Source organism: Dasypus novemcinctus, chromosome 6 (genome assembly GCF_030445035.2).
Source record: "Dasypus novemcinctus isolate mDasNov1 chromosome 6, mDasNov1.1.hap2, whole genome shotgun sequence".
NCBI lineage: Eukaryota > Metazoa > Chordata > Mammalia > Cingulata > Dasypodidae > Dasypus > Dasypus novemcinctus.
Window position 1 is genome coordinate 101,929,811 of NC_080678.1, and position 18,900 is coordinate 101,948,710.

At 53.1% G+C, this 18,900-nt stretch overlaps 1 protein-coding gene across 1 annotated transcript in view; it reads right to left on the bottom strand.

The window, feature by feature from the left end:
- Positions 1-11,462: 11,462 nt before the first annotated feature.
- The window catches only part of LOC131278903 (anthrax toxin receptor-like), a 53,442-nt gene continuing 46,004 nt past the window's right edge, over positions 11,463-18,900 (bottom strand). Inside the window, exons 12-15 of the mRNA XM_071215566.1 lie at positions 15,220-15,289; positions 14,233-14,311; positions 13,285-13,791; positions 11,463-11,549 (exon numbers count right to left, since the gene is read on the bottom strand). Of these exons, the coding sequence (XP_071071667.1) occupies positions 11,463-11,549; positions 13,285-13,791; positions 14,233-14,311; positions 15,220-15,289 (743 nt within the window). The remainder of the gene's footprint in view (positions 11,550-13,284; positions 13,792-14,232; positions 14,312-15,219; positions 15,290-18,900) is intronic.

Below are 18,900 nucleotides of genomic sequence, written 5' to 3' on the forward strand. Positions count from 1 at the left end.
ATGGGCCAGTGTGCGCGCCTGAAGCCACGGAGCTCGGGAAACTTCCATGGCAGCTGGAGGAAGCTAAGACACTGCCCAGGACAGCCAAGCAGGGGCCCCAGGAAACGGTCATGTCACAGCCTCCAAGCCACACAGGAATGGCCACTGGAACCACGTGAGGTCCCCAGGCCCTGCTGACTTCATGCGTCTCTCCCCACACCCTGAGCACACACCAGGGCCTGTCCTGTGTGGTGGGGTCACCTCAGGGCCTCATGCACGAGGGACGGTGGAGGACACAGGAGGCAGGTGGAAGCAAGCCCCACGCAGCTGGGGTTGAGGAGGGGCCCGGCACCTCAGGAAGCTCAGAGCTTTCCTCTGCAAGACACGGGGCCTGACCCCCAACCCAGGACACAGTGGGTATTGGATTCAGGGGCCATGAACTGCCCAGGAGTGCTCGGAGAACCTTCCAGCACGCGGACACGCTGCTGCTGGGTGGATGCCTCCTGGGTCGGAGACCTGCTGTCCCCTGGCTGTGGTCACTCATTGGCCCCGTGGTGCCTGTGCTGGCCTGCAGCAATCCCACCGTGGCAGGGACCGGGGCAGCCTGCTCAGGGGGCTCAGGATGTGGCCAAATCTTACATTCACTAAGCTCTCCCCATCTCTAAGCTTTTATATACACTCTTCTTCTCTTTGGAATGCCCTTTTTTTTCTCATCTACTCATCTTTTAAAAGATAACCCAAACTTTACCTCCTCCACAAAGTCTCATTTCCATCAAAAATGACTGCGCCTGGGGAACCAGCAAGATGACAGCAGGGTAAGGAGCTCCTAGAGTCGGCTCCTGCTACAGCACAGTTAGCAAACACCCAGAGCTCTCTGGAGCTAGCTGAAGATCCTGTTTGGGGGCTCCACGAGACCAGAAGGGCATCCTGCCACATCCTTGAAGGAGTGGAAGGAGGAGACTGCCCGTCTGCAGGGAAGACTCGTAAGTACAGGCTCCACACCCTGGAGGCCAGTGCCCATCCTCCACTGGAGGCACAAGCCGCCTCGGGAGCTGTTCCGTGGCTGGAATTGAAAGCTCCACTTGCCCAAAATGGGGGAGGAAGAGATGGGTGGGCACCAACTTCAGTTACTGATGGGTAAACTCAGTCAGCTACAGTATGATGCTGAGAACAGCTAAGGTTTGAGCCTGTCCAGGTCAGAAAGAGACCAGGAGCTGCCTTCTTAACTCCGTGCCTGGCACGAGGGGAAGCGGGGCGGACTGAGGATCCCAGTGCTGGTGGGAACTGGCTTCTTTCCCTCCAGGTCAGATTGCAGCTCCAGCCTCGGCCCCAGAGCCACCTCCAGCAGGGAGGAAGCTGCAGGGACCTGTGCCAGCCTCTCTGGGAAATTACTGGCCAAACCATGGACACAGGTGATGATCCTACTCTGGTGGTGCAAGCCACCCCAGGAGCTGTTCTGTGACAGGAATTGGAGGCTTCATTTCCCAGAGACAGGGTAGGAGGAGACGGTTAGCTGCCGATTTCAGCTACTGATTGGGAGACTTGGCTGGCTAAGAGATAACTCTGGGAACAGCTGGGGTGAGAACCAGCCCAAGTCAGAAAGAGGCCAGTAGCCACCATTCTGACTCCACCCCCAGCCTGAGGGGAAGCTGGGCTGACAGTTTCTTTCACGTAGATCAGCCTGCAGCCCACCTAGGCTTCAGCCCCACCTCTGGCAGGGAGGAGGCTGAGGAACCCTGCACCAGCCTATACAGGCAACAGCAGGGAACTCTGGCTGGCATAGACTGAAAATCAGAAGACTACCAGGGCAACTGCAGTCATCTTAGACCTGCACTGCAGAGATTGCTGCCCACACCTGCAGCTCCATCCTTGCCCCAGGTAGGGGAGAAAGGGATGTGAAGCTCCATCAGTCTCTCTGGGCAACTACAGTCTAGGCCTGCACATGGATTATTCCACATGGCTATGACTCTGTCCCTGTCCCTGGCAAAGGAGAAAGTTGGAAGAAGCTTCATTGGTCCCTGGTGCAATGAGGGCAGCTTGAGCCTCCACAGCTTACAGGACCAACTACATGCTTGGCTCCTACTGCATAACGAGCAAGGGAGAAAGGGCAGGAAGCCCTAAACTAGAGAGAAAAACTGCACCCAGAAAAAATACCCTAGTAAGCTAGATGCAAAGACACCGACAAAAAAATTACAATCCACACCAAGAAACAGGAAGCTATGTCCCAGGTAAAGGAACAAGATAAGCCTCCAGATGACATAAAGGAGTTGAGACAACTAATCATAGATGTTCAAACAAATCTTAATAAATTCAATGAGTTGGCTAAAGAGATTAAGGATATTAAGATGAGTACAAAGAAGAATTTGAAAGCATACATAGAAAATTAGCAGACCTTATGGGAATGAAAGGCGCCATCAATGAAATTTAAAAAAGATTGGAATCATATAATAGCAGATTTGAGGAGGCAAAAGAAAGGATTGGTGAGTTTGAAGAAATGGCCTCTGAAAGTGAACATACAAAAGAGGAGATGAAGAAAAGAATGGAAAAAATTGAACAAGGTCTCAGGGAACTAAATGATAGCAAAAGGCATGCAAACATACGTGTCCTGGGTGTCTCAGCAGGAGAAGAGAAGGGAAAAGGGGCAGAAGGAATATTTTTTTTTACTTTTATTGGTCTTTATTTGTTTTTTTAATGTTACATTAAAAAAATATGAGGCCCCCATATACCCCTCACCCCCCTCACCCCACTCCTCCCCTCCATAACCACAACCCCCTTCGTCATTCATTGCATTTGGTGAATACATCTCTGAGCACCACTGCACCTCATGGTCAATGGTCCACACCATAGCCCACACTCTCCCACAGTCCACCCAGTGGGCCATGGGAGGACATACAATGTCTGGTAGCTGTCCCTGCAGCACCACCCAGGACAACTCCAAGTCACAAAAACGCCCCCACATCACATCTCTTCCTTCCACTCCCTACCCCCAGCAGGCACCATGGCCACTTTCTCCACACCAATGCCACATTTTCTTCAATTACTACTAATCACAATAGTTCATGAATAGAATATCAGTAAGTCCACTCTAATTCATACTCTATTCCTCCATCCTGTGGACCTTAGAATGGTTGTGTCCACTCCAAATCTATATCACGAGGGGGCTTAGATTCCACATGGATGCTGGATGCAATCCTCTTGCTTTCAGTTGTAGGCACTCTTGGCTCCCTGGTGTGGTGGCTGACCTTTTTCACCTCCATGTTCTCTGAGTGGGGTAAGTCCAATAAACCAGAGTATAGGACTTGCAAGTCTGTTGGGCCTGGCTATCACATGGTCAGTCCAGAGATTCAGAAGGAATATTTAAAGAAATAATGGTAGAAAATTTCCCAACCCTATTGAAGGACATAGATATCCCTGTCCAAGAAGCACAACAAACTCCCATCTGAAAAAAATCCAAATAGACCAACTCCAAGACACATACTCAAAATGGATCAAAAAAGTAAAACTAAAAGCAAGAACCATGAAACTTCTGGAAGAAATTATTGGAAAATATCTTCAAGACTGTTGTGGAAAACTGGCTTACCTGTTTGTTACTGTAAATGTTACACCTGTTAAACGTAGCTGTTGTTAGATGTTGCAGTTGTTTCCTGTTTTTGTAAATGATGTTGTAGTTCAGATAGCAAACAACTGCTTGGTAGTTTCCCAATAAATGCAATGGGAAAACCAGGGTTGAGGCTCTCATTCCAGAAGCTGTGAGTCCCCTGGTCTCAGTTTTCTCTCCCCTCTTGTGTCTCTACCTTTATTTCTGTGTTGCCTTCCCTTCAAGCCAACCTATTGTGAGCTGAATGTAGCACAAGACCTGGTGGTAGGTGGTGGATTCTTAAAGGAGATAAGAGAAGAACTGAGTGGACTACTGATGTTTAATGTATGTAGAAGTTTTAATTAGCTTTACTGTAAAATTGTGGAAATGTATAGAGTGGATGGTAACACACAGTGAGTAACAGCTAGTTTATAAATGGGATGTGACTGAAAATGGTAGTCTAGTTTTGTAAATGCCACTGACAGAATGCTTGAGAATAATCTAGGAACTGGGTAGCACAGTAAACCAAGAGGTGGATGAGAACTGTTGATGGTACAGATTCAAGAGTGTCCTTTGTTAGCTAGAACAAATGTATCTCACTACTGCAGGGTGATGGGAATGTGGAGAAGCATGGGAAAGGTATGGCTGGAGTGACCTATGGACTGTGGTTAGTAGGAATAATACGATATTCGTGCATCAATGCAAAAGATGTACTGTGTTGATTCTGAGGCAGTATGGAAAATGTGAGTCAAATGTACACTATGGACATGGCAGTAATCAGATGATATTATTTTATCTGTTGCAAATGACACACCACATTGTGGTGTATTGATGGAGGGGTGCTTTGTTTGGGAATTCTGCACATGTGCATGATTGTGTTATAGGTTTACAACTTCTGTCATAAAAAATACATTTAAAAAATAATAATAGGGTGGGTTGGGAGAAAAACACACCAAATGTAAGATAGGAACTATGATTAGTAGTAAGATTTCGACAGTGTTCTTTCATAGTTTGTAAAAAACATCTCATAACAATGCAAGGTGTTGGTGGAGGGCTGATGTATGGGACCCCTGTATGATGTCATGCATGTTTGCTTTGTAAGTTCACAACTTTTACTATACACTTAATTGTTTATGTATGTTTGTATATAAATAATATAAAGATAATAATCAGATTGGATAGGGGAAAAATACTTTGCTTAATAGTAATATTTTGACAATGCTCTTTAATCATTAGTTGAAAAGGTTTAAAAACAATGCAAGTTATTGGTGGTAGGGCGAGATGTTATATATGTTTGTTTGATGTCATATATGCTTGTTTTGTAAGTTCACAACTATTATACATTTATTGTTTATGAATGTTTATGTATGAGTGATGTATTTCAATCAATGAAAAAATCAAATAAAATGCCTGTGCCTCCTGGGACTTCCCAATCCTACCTGCAATCACAGCACTTGTCCCCCAGCACTGACCCTGAGCCACGAGACCCTCTACTCATCTGGCCTGGGGACTGTGACTCTTGGGCTGGGGAGGGGCTCCCGCCTGGGCCTGGTTGGTGTGTGGCCTTTGTATTTTGCAGGACAAGGGAGTTTTATTATTTTTCCCTGTTTTTCAGATGAGAAAAGTGAGGCTTTGAGAGGTTAAGAAACTAGGCCAAGTTTACACAAGCAGTAACTGGTTAAACAAAGTTCTTCCTATGGTCACCCCTGAAAATGTTACAGGGACCCCTTCCATCCTTCCACAATTGTCCCCCAAAGAGGTTTTCTGTGCCTTCATACATGCCAGATCCAAACATGCATCTTGGTGTCAGAGAAATGACTAAAAGTAACATTGCAGGCCCTTGTCCAACAATAAATGCTCATTCATCCATCCATCACACCTCCATCTACCCACCCATCCATCCATTATCCATCCTTCCATCCCTCCATCCATCCACCCACTCTTCCACCTTCCCATCCACCCATCAACTCATCCATCCATCCTCCCATTCATCCATCTATTCCTCCATCCACAGAGAGTGCTGCATCTACAGGCCCAGGCACAGGATGATAAGTGCTTCAGAAAGCTGATCCTGTCCACACTGACGCCTGCAGGGCAGGCAGATGTCCGTCCCCCACCCTCTCTCTGTGCCAACACTAAGTATCATCACGAGCACCTTGACCACTGGGCTGATGAAGATCATGTTGATTTCCCACTCTCTCTAGACCTGCTGCCTCTCTCTTCACCCAGAGCATGCCACCCTGGGATAACATCCATCGAGTTCTACTTATTTACGGGAACTTTGGTTTTTGTCGCTGTTGGGCATAGAATGGAATCTTTATCTTTGTTTCTCGCTCCTTTATTTCTGCTCATTTATTCCAGAACATGAGCAACTGATTCTGGGGCTGGTGCTCCCCAAGGGCTGCAGGTCCCTCTGCTTTCCTTCAGGGCATGGTCTACGGGACACTTGCAGTCTCTTGCCCCAATCATGCCCATCCTGGGGCTGCAGGGGCACCCTGGAATGATCTGAACAGGTGCTGATAGAGGGGCAGATGTAAGCGCCTGGACACCTCTACCCAGGAGAGGAGCCCTCTGGGGGCTGCAGGGATCCTGAGTCCGTGGCATGGGCATGAGGGGGTGAAGGGATGTGAGGTTGGGGGGGGCAGCTCTCCTTCCTCTCTGGCCATCAGTGATTGCCACGTGAAGCCAACTACCATTATGTCTCCTCAGCTCGCTACTGCGCAGCTCAGGACCTTTCCTGAAGGGACCGGTAGGGCTGATAGGGAGCCTCAGCGTCCAGGGCTCTGGGGTTTGGACCCTGTTTCTGGATCTCCTGGGGAAGTGGGAGGGAGGGGAGCCAGGTGCCATCACAGTCCAGAGGCACGAGCAGAGATGTTTCTAAAGATCGCTGGTGGAAGGACACTGTCACGTTAGGATTTCCCCAGCCCTATGTCTGTGCCCCCTTTGGTCCAGCTCCATCATGGGTAGGATGAGAAGAACAAGACTCACCTGCCCCTTGGGCACCCGTGCAGCCTCAGACCCACCCCAACACGCTCCAACCAAGGCACACAAACACAGGCGGGTTCCCATGGAGAAGGAGTCTGCTGGGACATGGGGTGGAAATCAAGACACCAGTGCCCGAGAGCCTTGCACGTACAGCCCAGTCCACTACAGAAACGTGCTTTCCAGGTGTTCCCAGGGTCCACCTGACGGCCAGATGCGGGACAGCCAGGGGCTCTGTGGGGAGAGGAACTGCCCCCTGCAGCACCCAGCCCTTTGCTGAGGCGGAGCCTCTGTCTCCACACCTGGGAGGTGCAGAGGAGGCGGCCAAGGCAGGGGTGAGGGCCGGTCAGGGGTGGGCGGCTGCCTCCCTGCACCCAGGTGAGGACGCCAGGTGAGTGACCTTCAGGGCCTTGGCCCGTGCCCAGAGTGAGCCTGTGCCCCAGCCCAGAGCAGTCCTGGAGCACCACCAGAGCCACAGACATGGCAGTCAAGGGCTGGGCACCTCCAGGGCCCCTGCCCCACTTGCACAAAGCGTGATGGGGGAGGCCGCGCAGGGTGGACAGCAGGCTGGGTCAGGGGGCCCGCAGCCACGTGGGCACAGCTGCCAGGTGATGTAGGATGACCACATGAGATCCCAAGTGCTGACCCGAGCACAGGCAGTGCAGGGCGAGGAGGGCGCTGGGCTCCGGAGCCAGGCTGCCGGGTCCTGGTCCATCCCCGCCCCCCAGTGGCTGTGTGAGGTGGGGCAAGGCACGAGCCTCTCTGTGCTCCTGCTTCCCGGTCTTTACAACTGCACATAACCACAGCGCCAAGGCTCGGGCCGGAGGAGGGGCTGGAGGGGAGGACTGTAGGGCCCCCTGAGGGCAGCTGCCCAGGAGGTCCACCACGAGCACAGCACCGCCCTGGTTCCAGGTGCACATGCAGCGCTGCCGTTTACCCCCTGTGCCGGGGAGCCCACTCCAGGGGACTGTGGCTACCTGGAAGAGCCCGTGGGGGCTGCACCCAGAGGCCCTCACATGGGAGGCCACTTCCTGGGAGGCATAAAGCCAGCCAGCTGACCCCCAGGGCTGCAGGCGCAGGGGGCTCATGGGCCAGGAGTGCTGGAGCCGGCGGTCGGCCCTGCTCTGTAGCCCCTTGCCCTTGACTCTGGCCGTGGCCCTTCAGCCTCCAGCCTGGACAGTCCCCCGCCCATCCAAGACCACAGGGAAGGAGCGCATGGGCGGCCACGGCCGGCCCCTGGGGCCTGCGTGCTCCTGAGGCCGTTTCCCAGGGCTGGGCCCCTGTCTGTGGGCAGGCATCACGAGGAAAAGCACTGGGGCATCGGCCTGCCATGGGGGCAGCACCGCGCCTGCTCACCATGCACTGGAACAGGGGCCGCACCAGGCGCACTGGGGTGCAGCGCCGACTCAACAGGGCACACAGGAGGTTCAGCTTGCCCTGCAAAGGAGACGTGGCATGAGGATGCGGCATGGCTGAGCGACGCGTCCAGAGAGGGTCAGGCACCCCCGCTGAGCCCCAAGAACCCTCATGAGCTCGGGAGCGGAGCCTGGCGGCCTGCGTGCCTGCTGGGGTGGTGGTCGCTGTGCTAAGTGTCAGAATCTGGAACAAGACACCCTTTTGGCGTGGGGGGTCAGTGGCTCATTTAGGAGACAAGTTCCCAGGTCGGGTGAGCTACACCAGGAGCCAGGAGAGGTCCCTGAGGGGGCAGCTGGGGGGTGCGGGGAGCTGGGCAGGAGCCCACGGTGGGCAGGGAGGCCTGCGCTGGGGTGGAGGAGGAGGGGGCAGGCAGGGGCCAGGTGGGAGGTCCCGTGCTCAGCTCAGGGGCAGGTTCCTGATATGGGGGTGGGAAGGGCAGAGAACAGTCCAGAAGGAGCCCTGGGCCGGTGGAGGGCAGCACCTGGCTGGCCTGAGCCACAGGGCGGGGCGGGTCTGGGCCAAGCAGGCCGAACAAGTCATTGTGTCAGGACAAGGGCAGGGCTGGCTGTTCCAGTGCTTTCCAGGGCTGCAGAGGAGCACAGAGCAGATGCAAGAGCAGGACAGAGGGGCCCAGCCAGCAGGAGGTTGGGGCTCTTGTCCTCCAGGTGGCCCTTTCACCCCAGGACCCTTGGCCTGGCAGGGCTCTCCCGACCAGGTGGGCAGCAGCGTGTCCAGGGAGGGGTGAAGGGCTGAGACTTGGGCTCCCAGGACTCAAGGCCCAGCACTGGTCACTCAAGGATAGGGTCTTGGGGCTCCTCCTCCCTGTAGCCCTGCACCCCGTGTCACCAGCCATGAAGCCAGCAGCTCTTGTCCTCATTCTGCCAAAAAGGCTGCTGCTGGGCCAGACACAGCTGCGGTGTCTCCAGAGAATTGAGAAGGTGCTAACAGTGGCTGCTCAGAATGTCTCTATTTCTATGACTCATTCACCCCTCTTTGTGGTTCAGGCTGTTTTTCTCCCTCCACCCCTGGCTGGGGTTTGAAACTTGAGCCACACCTGAGCTGAGGAAACCTGGGTGGCAACCAGTTACCTGCCTCCTGTGGGCTGCCTGCCACCACCCAGCAACCAGGTGGGGCAGGGGCAGCTGGGCTCAGTCGACTTGGAGCGCCTGGGACACTGACCCCCAGCTTCGTGCCCTCCCCTGGCCCCCGGCACCCAGGGAGGAAGCAAAGCGCCCTGGACCCTGGACTCCCCCAGGTGGAGCCTTCCAGCAGGGCCTCTGCACCTGAACCATCACCCTCTCCCCTGCCCCAGCCCTCCTCACCTCCATTTGCCTCACACGCCCAGTGTCCGGGCAGTCACAGCAGCGGGTAATCATCATGGGGCACGGCGGGCTGCAGCACACTGTCTGTAGGAAGAGAAAGCACCTGCTCCAGGACGGCACAACCGGGGGGGCTGGTGCTGCCACTCAGCTGATGTTTGTGGGGTGAATAAGGAACGATTGAGTGAGGGACCCTGGATTCCATCAGCAGCCCGCGCCTCCAGGGAGCATCCTCTGGGGCAAACAAGACGGCATCTGGCTCGTCCCCAAAGTGCTGCAAAGCTCCCCTGTCCCCTCGCTCATCTGATGCCCCCATTGGCAGAGCCTCCTTGAGGCTGTGCCCTGTGTGGGGCTTGGATTGAGGGCCCCAGAAGAGAGGGGTTCACGCCTGCAGCCGTGCTCTCTGGGGGGAGCCGTCTGTAACAGGGCGTGCCCAGGAAGTCACTATTGGAGGGGTGGCCAAAGAAAAGCAGGGGCTCTGTCCACTCCAGGAGCCTCATGAAGGAGGAAACGTGACTTGGGAGGAGCCTGAAAGCAGAGGATGGAGGGGACCAAGGATGGCGCCGTGTGGCCGAGGCATGAGGGCAGCCAAGGACCCCGAGGGCTGCAGTGACTGGCACTGGAACCCTGCAGATCCGGGAGAAAGCTGGACTTCTGGGCTCCAGACCAGAGACAGTGACCTCCAGGTTCATGTCACCTGGTGCATGGCATTTGTCAGAGCAGCCCTGGCAAATGAAGACACCATGTGCTGGGCCAGCCAGGGGTCCACGCATGGGCAGGGGATGCCCCTCAGCCACCGGGCTCCAGCTTTGAAAGCACAACTACCCCAGGCCCACCTGGCCCCATGGCTGCTGCCCTGAACCCAGCCCTGGGCTCCCCTGGGTGGGCGTCCCTCGCAGCTCTGTGCCAGGTAAGCTCCCTCACCCACCCTCAGCCCTGCAGGCCCAAGGGCTGACCTGGCCAGGCCCCTCTGCCCACCAGGAGACCGTAATTAACAAAAGGGCATGGCAGATCCCAGAGGTGGGTCCTTGCAACATGAGGCTCCTTTTCCAGAAGCTTCCCTGAGTCCTGGGCAAGTACCATCCTGCCAGCCGGCAGGGGCCAAGTGTCCCACTTGTCTCAGGAGGGCCCGTGGCAGATCCCCCACAGGCTGCCCACACTGCCCCTTTGGTGGGAGCCCGGGAAGGGGGACGCCTGGCTTCCCTAGCAGCCTCCAACCCCCCCACCCCTGTGCCCCCCTCCTCCTGCTCTGCAGGCTCTTGGCACAGGTGGTGGAGCTCCTGGGGTGGGAGCGGACCCCTCCATGGGCCTCAGGAGGCTCGGTGCATGGCAGATGAGCTCACAGGAAGTCAGGACGCACTTAGGACTTACCCTACATGGGTCCGGCTCCCTTTTACACTAGAAAGTTAAAAAGACATAGCCAAATAAGATTAATAAGAAAATGAAATAATACTAGTATTTAAAATAACAAGTAAAATACAAAAAAAACTTTAAAAATTGACATAATATAAAAAGTTTTTAGACACTGTGTCTTTCATCACTGTAAGGTCTGTTGTCTTGTATGTACAGTAATAATTTCTCCTGTATATTCCCCCAGGACCTTATTTTTTCCACTTTATTTTCAAAGAAGCTGTAGCTTACAGAAATGTGGGAAGGGGTCCACCTGGGGCATGCCTCGAAGGCATATGAATATGTTCAAGCGTTCACTGTCTGGATGGTTGAAGACCCACACAGTTAGTAAAAGAATATTGAATTCCCATCCTGGAGAGGGCTGCTGCATTCTCTAACAGCATGGCAAGAATCTCCCAAGTACAAGGGCAGTGCCTAGTGAAGGAGGAGAGACCATGATGCCAGGCCCTCGATATTGATGACCGTACTTACAGACCTGTCCTGTGAATTTGAAACTTAGCCTAACATTATATATTGCCTAAGAGTTACCTCCTGAATGCTTCCTTGTTGCCGAAATGTGGCCTCTCTGAAAGCCAAACTCAGCATATAAACACACTATCCTTTTCCCTGCATGGGACATGATGCCTGTGGATGAGCCCCCCTGGCACCAAGGGATTATTACCAACACCAACCAACAACGCATGCAGACAAAGACCTTGACCAAAAGGGGGAGATATTCAAAACAAATGAGTTTTTATGGCTAAGAGATTTCAAAGTGAATCAGAAGGTCATTCCAGAGGTTACACTTCTGTGCATCTCAGCAGGCTCAGCAGGATCCCATTGACTGCCATGGTAAACAATGCCTCAAACAGCAGGGCTCCTAAGAGCTAGAGACACCCAAACACCAAAAGCAGCACAGAGCAGCTCAGGAGTTAGGCACCCTATCAGCTGGCCTTACTCTGGAATCTATGCTCCTCAGTGTAACAGACTTAGACTCTTGAATAGTTTCCCTAAACAAGGCTCCTCTGTCCCTTTTATTTGAAATATAATTAGCACTCTACTTATTAAATGTATGTTCCAGAGACTTAAAATCTTTGGTCCATCCATGTGCCAGTTGGGTCCTGAATCTCAGCAGAGTTGCAGCACCTACTCTCCAGCTCATTGGACTCATCCAGCACAACTAACAAGGAGATGATGATGGACAATGCCCATCCCAAAGAGCAGAGTGTCTGCAACTGCAAGAAAGAGAGTAACATCAACCTACCACCTGGGAAACAGGGTCCCTCTCAATCAGAAACTGCATCACCATCGTCAAATCCTCAAGATTGGGGAATGAACACTGGACTAAAGTAGACTTATTACTATTCTATTATAGACATTATTCTAGCAATGCAAGAACTTCTATCATTGATAGAAAGGCAGTGGCCACCAGAGGGTCTGAGGGGAGGGGGAGGGAAGAAGAGGTGTCACATGAGGGGAATTTCAGGACATTGGAGTTGTCCTCCAGGACAAGGCAATGATGGGTACAGGGCATTATGGATTTTGCCATAACCTACGAAACTGTGCAGGACAGAGTGTCAACTGTAATGTAAACTAGAGTCCATGGTTAGTAGCAATGCCTCAATACATGTTCATCAATTTTAGCAAATGTGCCACACTAAGGAAGGTTGTCATTGATGTGGGAAAGTGTGGGAGGGGGAGACAGTGAGGTTTATGGGAATCCCTTATGTATATATTTTTTATGTAGCATTTATGTAATATAAAGCTTCTTTAAAATTAAATATTTTTAAAAAAGACATAACCTGTGCTGGAGGGTGTGATTTGGGCTCAGCCTCAGCCCCTGGGAGAGGTGGGGACCCTGCTCAGAGCCATGGGGCACAGACTGATGCCTGCGGGGCTGTGGCCAGCATGGCTGCCTCTGAGCCTCAGTTTCCTCCTTTCTTATGGGGACACTGCCCCTCCCTGGAGGGCTGGGGCAGGCCAGGCAGGCTGAGGCCACCCCAAGCCGAGAGCCCTTTGTGGGATGGTCCCTACAGGCTTTCCCTTGAGCGCTCCCTGGGCAGGGACCCGCCTGCTCCTTCTCTGCCCCCCCCTTTCTCCTCCTCCTTCCTGCAGCCCTCGGGACGGTCCTCCAGGCCCTCAAAGTCCCCTCCTTCCTAGCCCAGGAGCACTCCTCTCTGTCCTCCTGCTGCCCTGCTGCACACTTGCCTCTGGTCACCTCTAGAAAGGCTGTGGGCACCGACCGGAGCAGCCTGGCCCAGCACGCACAGCCTCCCCGTGAGCACCCCATGGCAGGTGGGGCAGGAAGCCAGGGCACCTCTAGGCTCCAGGGGGTGACGGGGCCTGAGCCTTGGTCAGTCTTGGGAGATGCAACCATAGCAGGGGCACTCACCTGCCTGTTCACGTAGCAGGGCACTCACCTGCCTGCTCACATAGCAGGGCACTCACCTGCCTGCTCAGGCAGCAGGGGCACTCAGGTGCCTGCTCAGGCAGCAGGGGCACTCACCTGCCTGCTCACATAGCAGGGGCACTCACCTGCCTGCTCAGGCAGCAGGGGCACTCACCTGCCTGCTCAGGCAGCAGGGGCACTCACCTGCCTGCTCAGGTAACAGGGGCACTCACCTGCCTGCTCACGTAGCAGGGGCACTCACCCAACAGCACAGGTAGAAGAAGCAGCACAGCAGCAGGAGGAAGAGCAGGGCAGCTGCGCCAGCCACCACGGGGACCGCTGCTGCTGGTGCTGATGAAGCTTTCAACAAGTGGTGGTAAGGGGATCTCCAAGCCACGGGGCTCCGCCTCCTCACCACCGCCCTCGCCCTCGGGGGTCCCCTCCTGGTCAGTGCGCTCATTGCTGCTGTCCGCATCACCACTGCGGTACGTATCACCACTGTGGTACTTGGAAAGCCACTCGAGGGCTCTGGCTGCAAGACGCTTGAAGAGCTTTGCGGGGGGCTTCTCAGGCGGCTTTCCAGGGGCCTGCTCGGGGACCTTTCCAGGGAGGTTTTTTTGGGGGGCCTCCTGGGGCATCTCAGGGGCTTTCTCAGGGGTTTGCTCAATGGGGCGCTGGCTGTTGACCTTGCTTGTGTTCCCAGCCTTGCCCTCGGTGGGTTTGGCAGCAGGATTCTCCCCCTGTGGAAAGGCCACCATCACCATCCAGCCTTGGCTGCCAGAGAACAGGTGTGGCCAAGGGCTGGGATGGGGCTGGGTGGCCCACTCCCAGCTCCCATCCCCAGGCATTCCACCCTCAGCCTCCTCTTCTCCTCAGGCACTCCACCTCGGGGGACCCCAGGGGGGCCAGGAGTCCATGGCCAGATGCCCAGACCACATCGGCAGCACCCAGGGCCATGGATGCCATGTGTGGTGAAGGCTGCCCCATCCCCCTGCCTGAACCCCGACCTGGAGGGGTGGGCCCTGGGGCCCATACAGCCAGGGGTGCTGCAGGCCTGGACTCTGGTCTTAGTGGACCCCTGCCCCACCCACTCACACTGGCTGCCAGCTGCCTCCCAGTGTGTCTGCATCAGGGCTGGGCCGATGGGCCCCATGATGGGGGTGTCCCCACCCAGTACTCACGCAGTCCTTTCCTCTGAATTTGAGGTTGTTGGCGATGAAGGTTATGCCTTTGTTGAGGCTGATTTCAATGAAGATGGGCCTAAAGCACAGAGGGGGTGGGCCGGTGACAAACAGGTCTCCCCTGTGGCTGAGCTTTGGCCCCTAGCTCTCCTGGGTACAGTGACTTTGCCAGCAAGGCACTGGGGTAGTGGAGAGAATGGGGCAAGCTCTCCTTCCCCAGAGCATGAGGTCGGCCTGGCGCAGAGGCCCCGAGGGACACGGCTGGCCCCAGGAGCCCGGTATTTTCTGCCCGCCGTGTGGCCACGTGCCACGTGAGTGGCAGCAATGGGGGGGCTCCCTGGGCTCCTCTGTGTGGGCAGGGCACATGGACTCAGCTCTGGCGAGTGGCAGGAGCCCTTTGGAACCGGATGGGCTGAAGCGTGTGCCCCAGAAAAAACCATGTTCACGACCTGCACCCAGTCCTGGGGTGTAACCCAGCGTCAGTGGAACTTCTGAGGACATCGTTATGCTGCAGTCAGGGGAATGAGACTGCCCTTAGTGCTGTGACGGGGCTTTCAAGGGAAAGCCACTTGGAGGAGAAGATGCTGGAAGTCCTTGGGAACCGGCAGAGAGAGGAGAGCACGTGGCCGTGTGGTGGGGGAGCCACGGGACCCCAGGATTGTCGGCTGCCAGCACCAGAGCACTGCCCACCCTGGAGGGAGCCAGCTTCCAGCCCCAACACTGGCAGCCAAGAAATCCCTCTTGTCAAGACAACCCATGGCTTGCTAGATGTCCCAGCAGTGGGGAAACTAAGGTATGCACCCTCCACCTCCTGCCGTCCTCAGCAGAGCCTGGCCACACGGATCCCTGCCCACCCCCAGGACCACCCATCAGGGTAGGTACAGAGGGCTCCCCGGGTGCCCCGGCCGAGGGTGTCCTCACCCAGGACCCCTAAACCACTGCCCATCTGGTCTCCTGCCACGAGGGTCCCCAGGTCAGGGCACTTACTTTCCAAGTATCTGAGGTTCTACTCCAGGACAAGTTATGACATTGTCTCCAGAAGAGCTTGCTGCTTTATCTAAAAGAGAAAACCCACAGCAGAAGGTCAGTGCATGTCCATCCATCCACCACCTCCTGCTGCCCTCGGCCAGACAAGTGGACCCTGGCAGGTGGCCAGCCTCTCCTTCGGTCATCGTCTACTCAGAGAAATTGTGGGATCCCTGGCCTTGCCCCAGGCACTGGGCAGCCGATGGTATTTAACAGAAACAAGGCAGGCAGAGAGACGTTCTCAGGGCAGGAACATTCTCATGACTGGATGGGGAGGCAATCCCATAAAATATAACCATGAACAAAATAAATGTCAGGGAGTGTGAAGTGCATGCCAATGAAAATGGGGAAGGCACAGAGCACAGAAGTGAAGGGACATCCTTTCAGAACGGGTGGCCTGGAACATCTTTTACAATTTCTCATTTGGAGACATTACGATATTTGCAGATGACTGACATGATGTCCGGGATTTGCTTCAAATAAGCGGCAGCGGGGATACTGACGTCACCAGCTTGGCATGGGTGGGCCATTACTGACAGCAGGTGATGAGTATTTCAAGTTCATTCTACGATTCTCACAACAATTGTATGCTGTTGAACCTTCACTAAAAATCAGGCCTCTCCAAGGAGGCAGTGCTTGCTCTGAGCCCCAACAGGTGAGGAAGCCACCAGGGAGAGGTCTGAGGGAGGAATCTTCCAGGCTGTGGAGGGGCCTGTGCCAAGGTCCTGAGGTCAGAACTACTCGCGCTTGTGCAGGGAGGAAGGGAGCGAGCAGGACAGGCAGCGTGGGCTTTATCCAAGGACAGCGAGTGTGCCAGGGCCTGACAGATCCCGGGGTGGTGTGGACTTGAAGGCAGCAGGACTTTTGGTGGCTGGATGTGGGGGAAGCAAAGAGGCACGAGGGGGCCGTGAGCTTTGGAGGAGAGGACTGAGTGGCTAGGGGTGCCCTTTCCTGCAATGGGGAAGCCTGACATGGGAGGGGATTTTGGATGCTTTGGCTTTCCTTTAGCCTTTGGTTACTGTGGGGTTTGGGACTGGGGCACAGGAGGCTGAGTGCAGGCCCACAGCTATGGGGGCACCTCTCAGTCTGCAGCCTGCACACTCACTGGCCCCTGGACTCGGGTGAAGGGCACTGCAAAGCCACCCTCTGAGCGGGGCTTGGCCTCACAGTCATCCCCCAGGCTGGAGGAGCAGGACCTTTGCTTTCCAAGGCCCGGGCCCAGCTGCGCCCGGGGAGGAGGGTGAGCAGCAGCATCCACTGTCTTTCTGCAGGATGGAGGCTGGGTCTGCCACCACCTGCAGCCCATGAGGGCTGTGCTCAGAGCTGCTGGGAGTGCTGCCCTCTCCAGCAGAAGGACCCTGGAGGTGGCAGGCCAGCCACCTCACAGGGGTGGTTCTTGTGGAATGTTTTCATTTCAACTAGGCTAGTTGAGTTCCAGGAAGATGGCATTGGAGTAGGCAGGCAGGGCTCAACTCTCTCACAAAAACAATGGAGAAAGGGCCAAAAGCTGTCCTAGGGACCTGCTTTGGGAGTCAATGACCAGGACAGTGCTATGCAACTCCCAGGAGGGCAAGGGACAGAGAGATGAAGAACCCAAAACAACAAACCTGAGCTATCAAATGCCCACCATGGCTGGGAAGGGCTCCCCTCCCCCATCCCAAGATATTAAGCTGGGGTAAAAGCCCTGGCTCCCTGCAGCCCAGTGCGGGGGGAACAGATGTCCTCCTCCCTGTCAGCTGTTTCAAGGGAAAAGGGAAGGGGCATCAGAAGGCTTCTCTTCCATGAATTCAGCCAGCAAAGCCTGCTGTGAGTTTCAGCTCTGACTGCACCACACAGGAAAGTAGAGATTGAAAGAAACACTTCCACGGAAAGGTTTTCCAAGAAACACCATGTGCTGGATGGTCTGGAAATTGCATGGACAAAAACTGCTTTAAGGACTCTCTTAACCCCAACTCCTGGGAGAAAATCTGCACACCATTAGTGAATCCCTGGCCCAGTTTTGATAACTTAAGCTGGGTAATTTTAAAGACTCAGAATAAGGTGAACCAAGTATCAAAGAAGAGCTGGGGCGGTGGGGGGGGGGGAGGAGGCAAACAGGCAACAGAAGAAATTGGCTATCAGAGCAAATTGATTGACCTATTCAGATGCCTAGACATGAGCGAAAAATTACAAGCCATATTAGGAAGCAGGAAGACATGGCCCAGCCAAAGGAACCGACCAAATATCCTGAAGATATACAAGATTTAAGAAAATTAATGAATGATAATCATGCAACACTCCTAAATCACTTCCAAGAATTGAAAGAAAATATGACTAAAGGGATAAAGAGTATTAAGAAGACACTGAGTGAGCATAAAGACCAATTTGAGACTGCAAAGAAAAGTAACAGAGCTAATGGGAATTAAAGACACAATGGATGAAATTAAAAATAGAAAGATGAAGAGGAAGGCCCCACATTTGAGGAAGAAAATGAAGAAATTGGAGGAGGTGCAGAAGGTGGACAGAGTAATAGAGACTTTTTTCTAAGGAACTACAGTGTATGATGTATGGATTTGGGGATGACCAGAATCCTTATACTGAGTCAGTGGATATTCTTGAAGACCTTGTCATAGAGGTCATCACTGAGATGACTCACAAGGCAATGTCAATTGGAAGACAAGGTCGAGTACAAGTTGAATATATCACCTTCTTGATTCGAAAGGACCCAAGGAAGTTTGCTAGGGTTAAATACTTACTATGAATGAAGAATTGAAACAAGCTAGAAAAGCATTTGATCACACAAACTATGGATCTTGATCCTTTTTGTACTTCTTAAAGCTTCCTTATCTTCTGGGTCAAATATATATAGTAACTGCATATTTCCTATAGTAAGGTCTGGATATCTAACCATGAAAATGAAAGCTGGAGAAACATACAGGTTTCAGCCTTTATTTTCCTGTCTTCAATTTTAGAGCTTTTGAGTCTTAATTGCCTGTCTTTATATTGCCATTGGGTTTTAATGATCATATATAAGTTAAAGTACCTTGCAATTCATGTAATTCCTTCTGACTTTTGACTAGATGATGAAGTAGTACTTATATGTTAGGTGTCCTTTTTTGTCATTGTAGGCTATATTGTGGCTGTTTTATATGTGACAAGTAATGGCACCTTTGATCCTGTGATAGCTGAGACATGTTTTTTATATTTTCTTAAGTTTCTAGACAAAACTCTGATATTACTAATGAAGTGAACTGGTTTGTGTTTTTCTTAAGTAGATGATTATATAGGAAAATACAGTATTTTTAGAGAATGCTTAAGTGTCTTAAGTGGTCATTTGTTTTAATTTTCTTCAGATAGCAAGAGTGTTTTGTTTTTTGAGAAACTAAGTTTCATGTAAATGCCTCAGTGTTGGTAGGCTTTTTTAATTTAAAATCTTTGGGGTTTATACATTCTGTTTGTCAAGCTTTACAACTGAGTTTCCCAAGTCAGCTTAAATCTTCTAAAAAGAAATGCTTTCAGTAGCATGAATGGCATTGCTTAAAAAGCTGATGGCAGGATAAGCATTTGGGGTAGTGTTTTATTAATATATTTGTTAGTACTTGTTCATTGTGGAAATGTGTACTTGCCTAAAAGCATATGTGGCCACAGAAACCACTTGTAGTT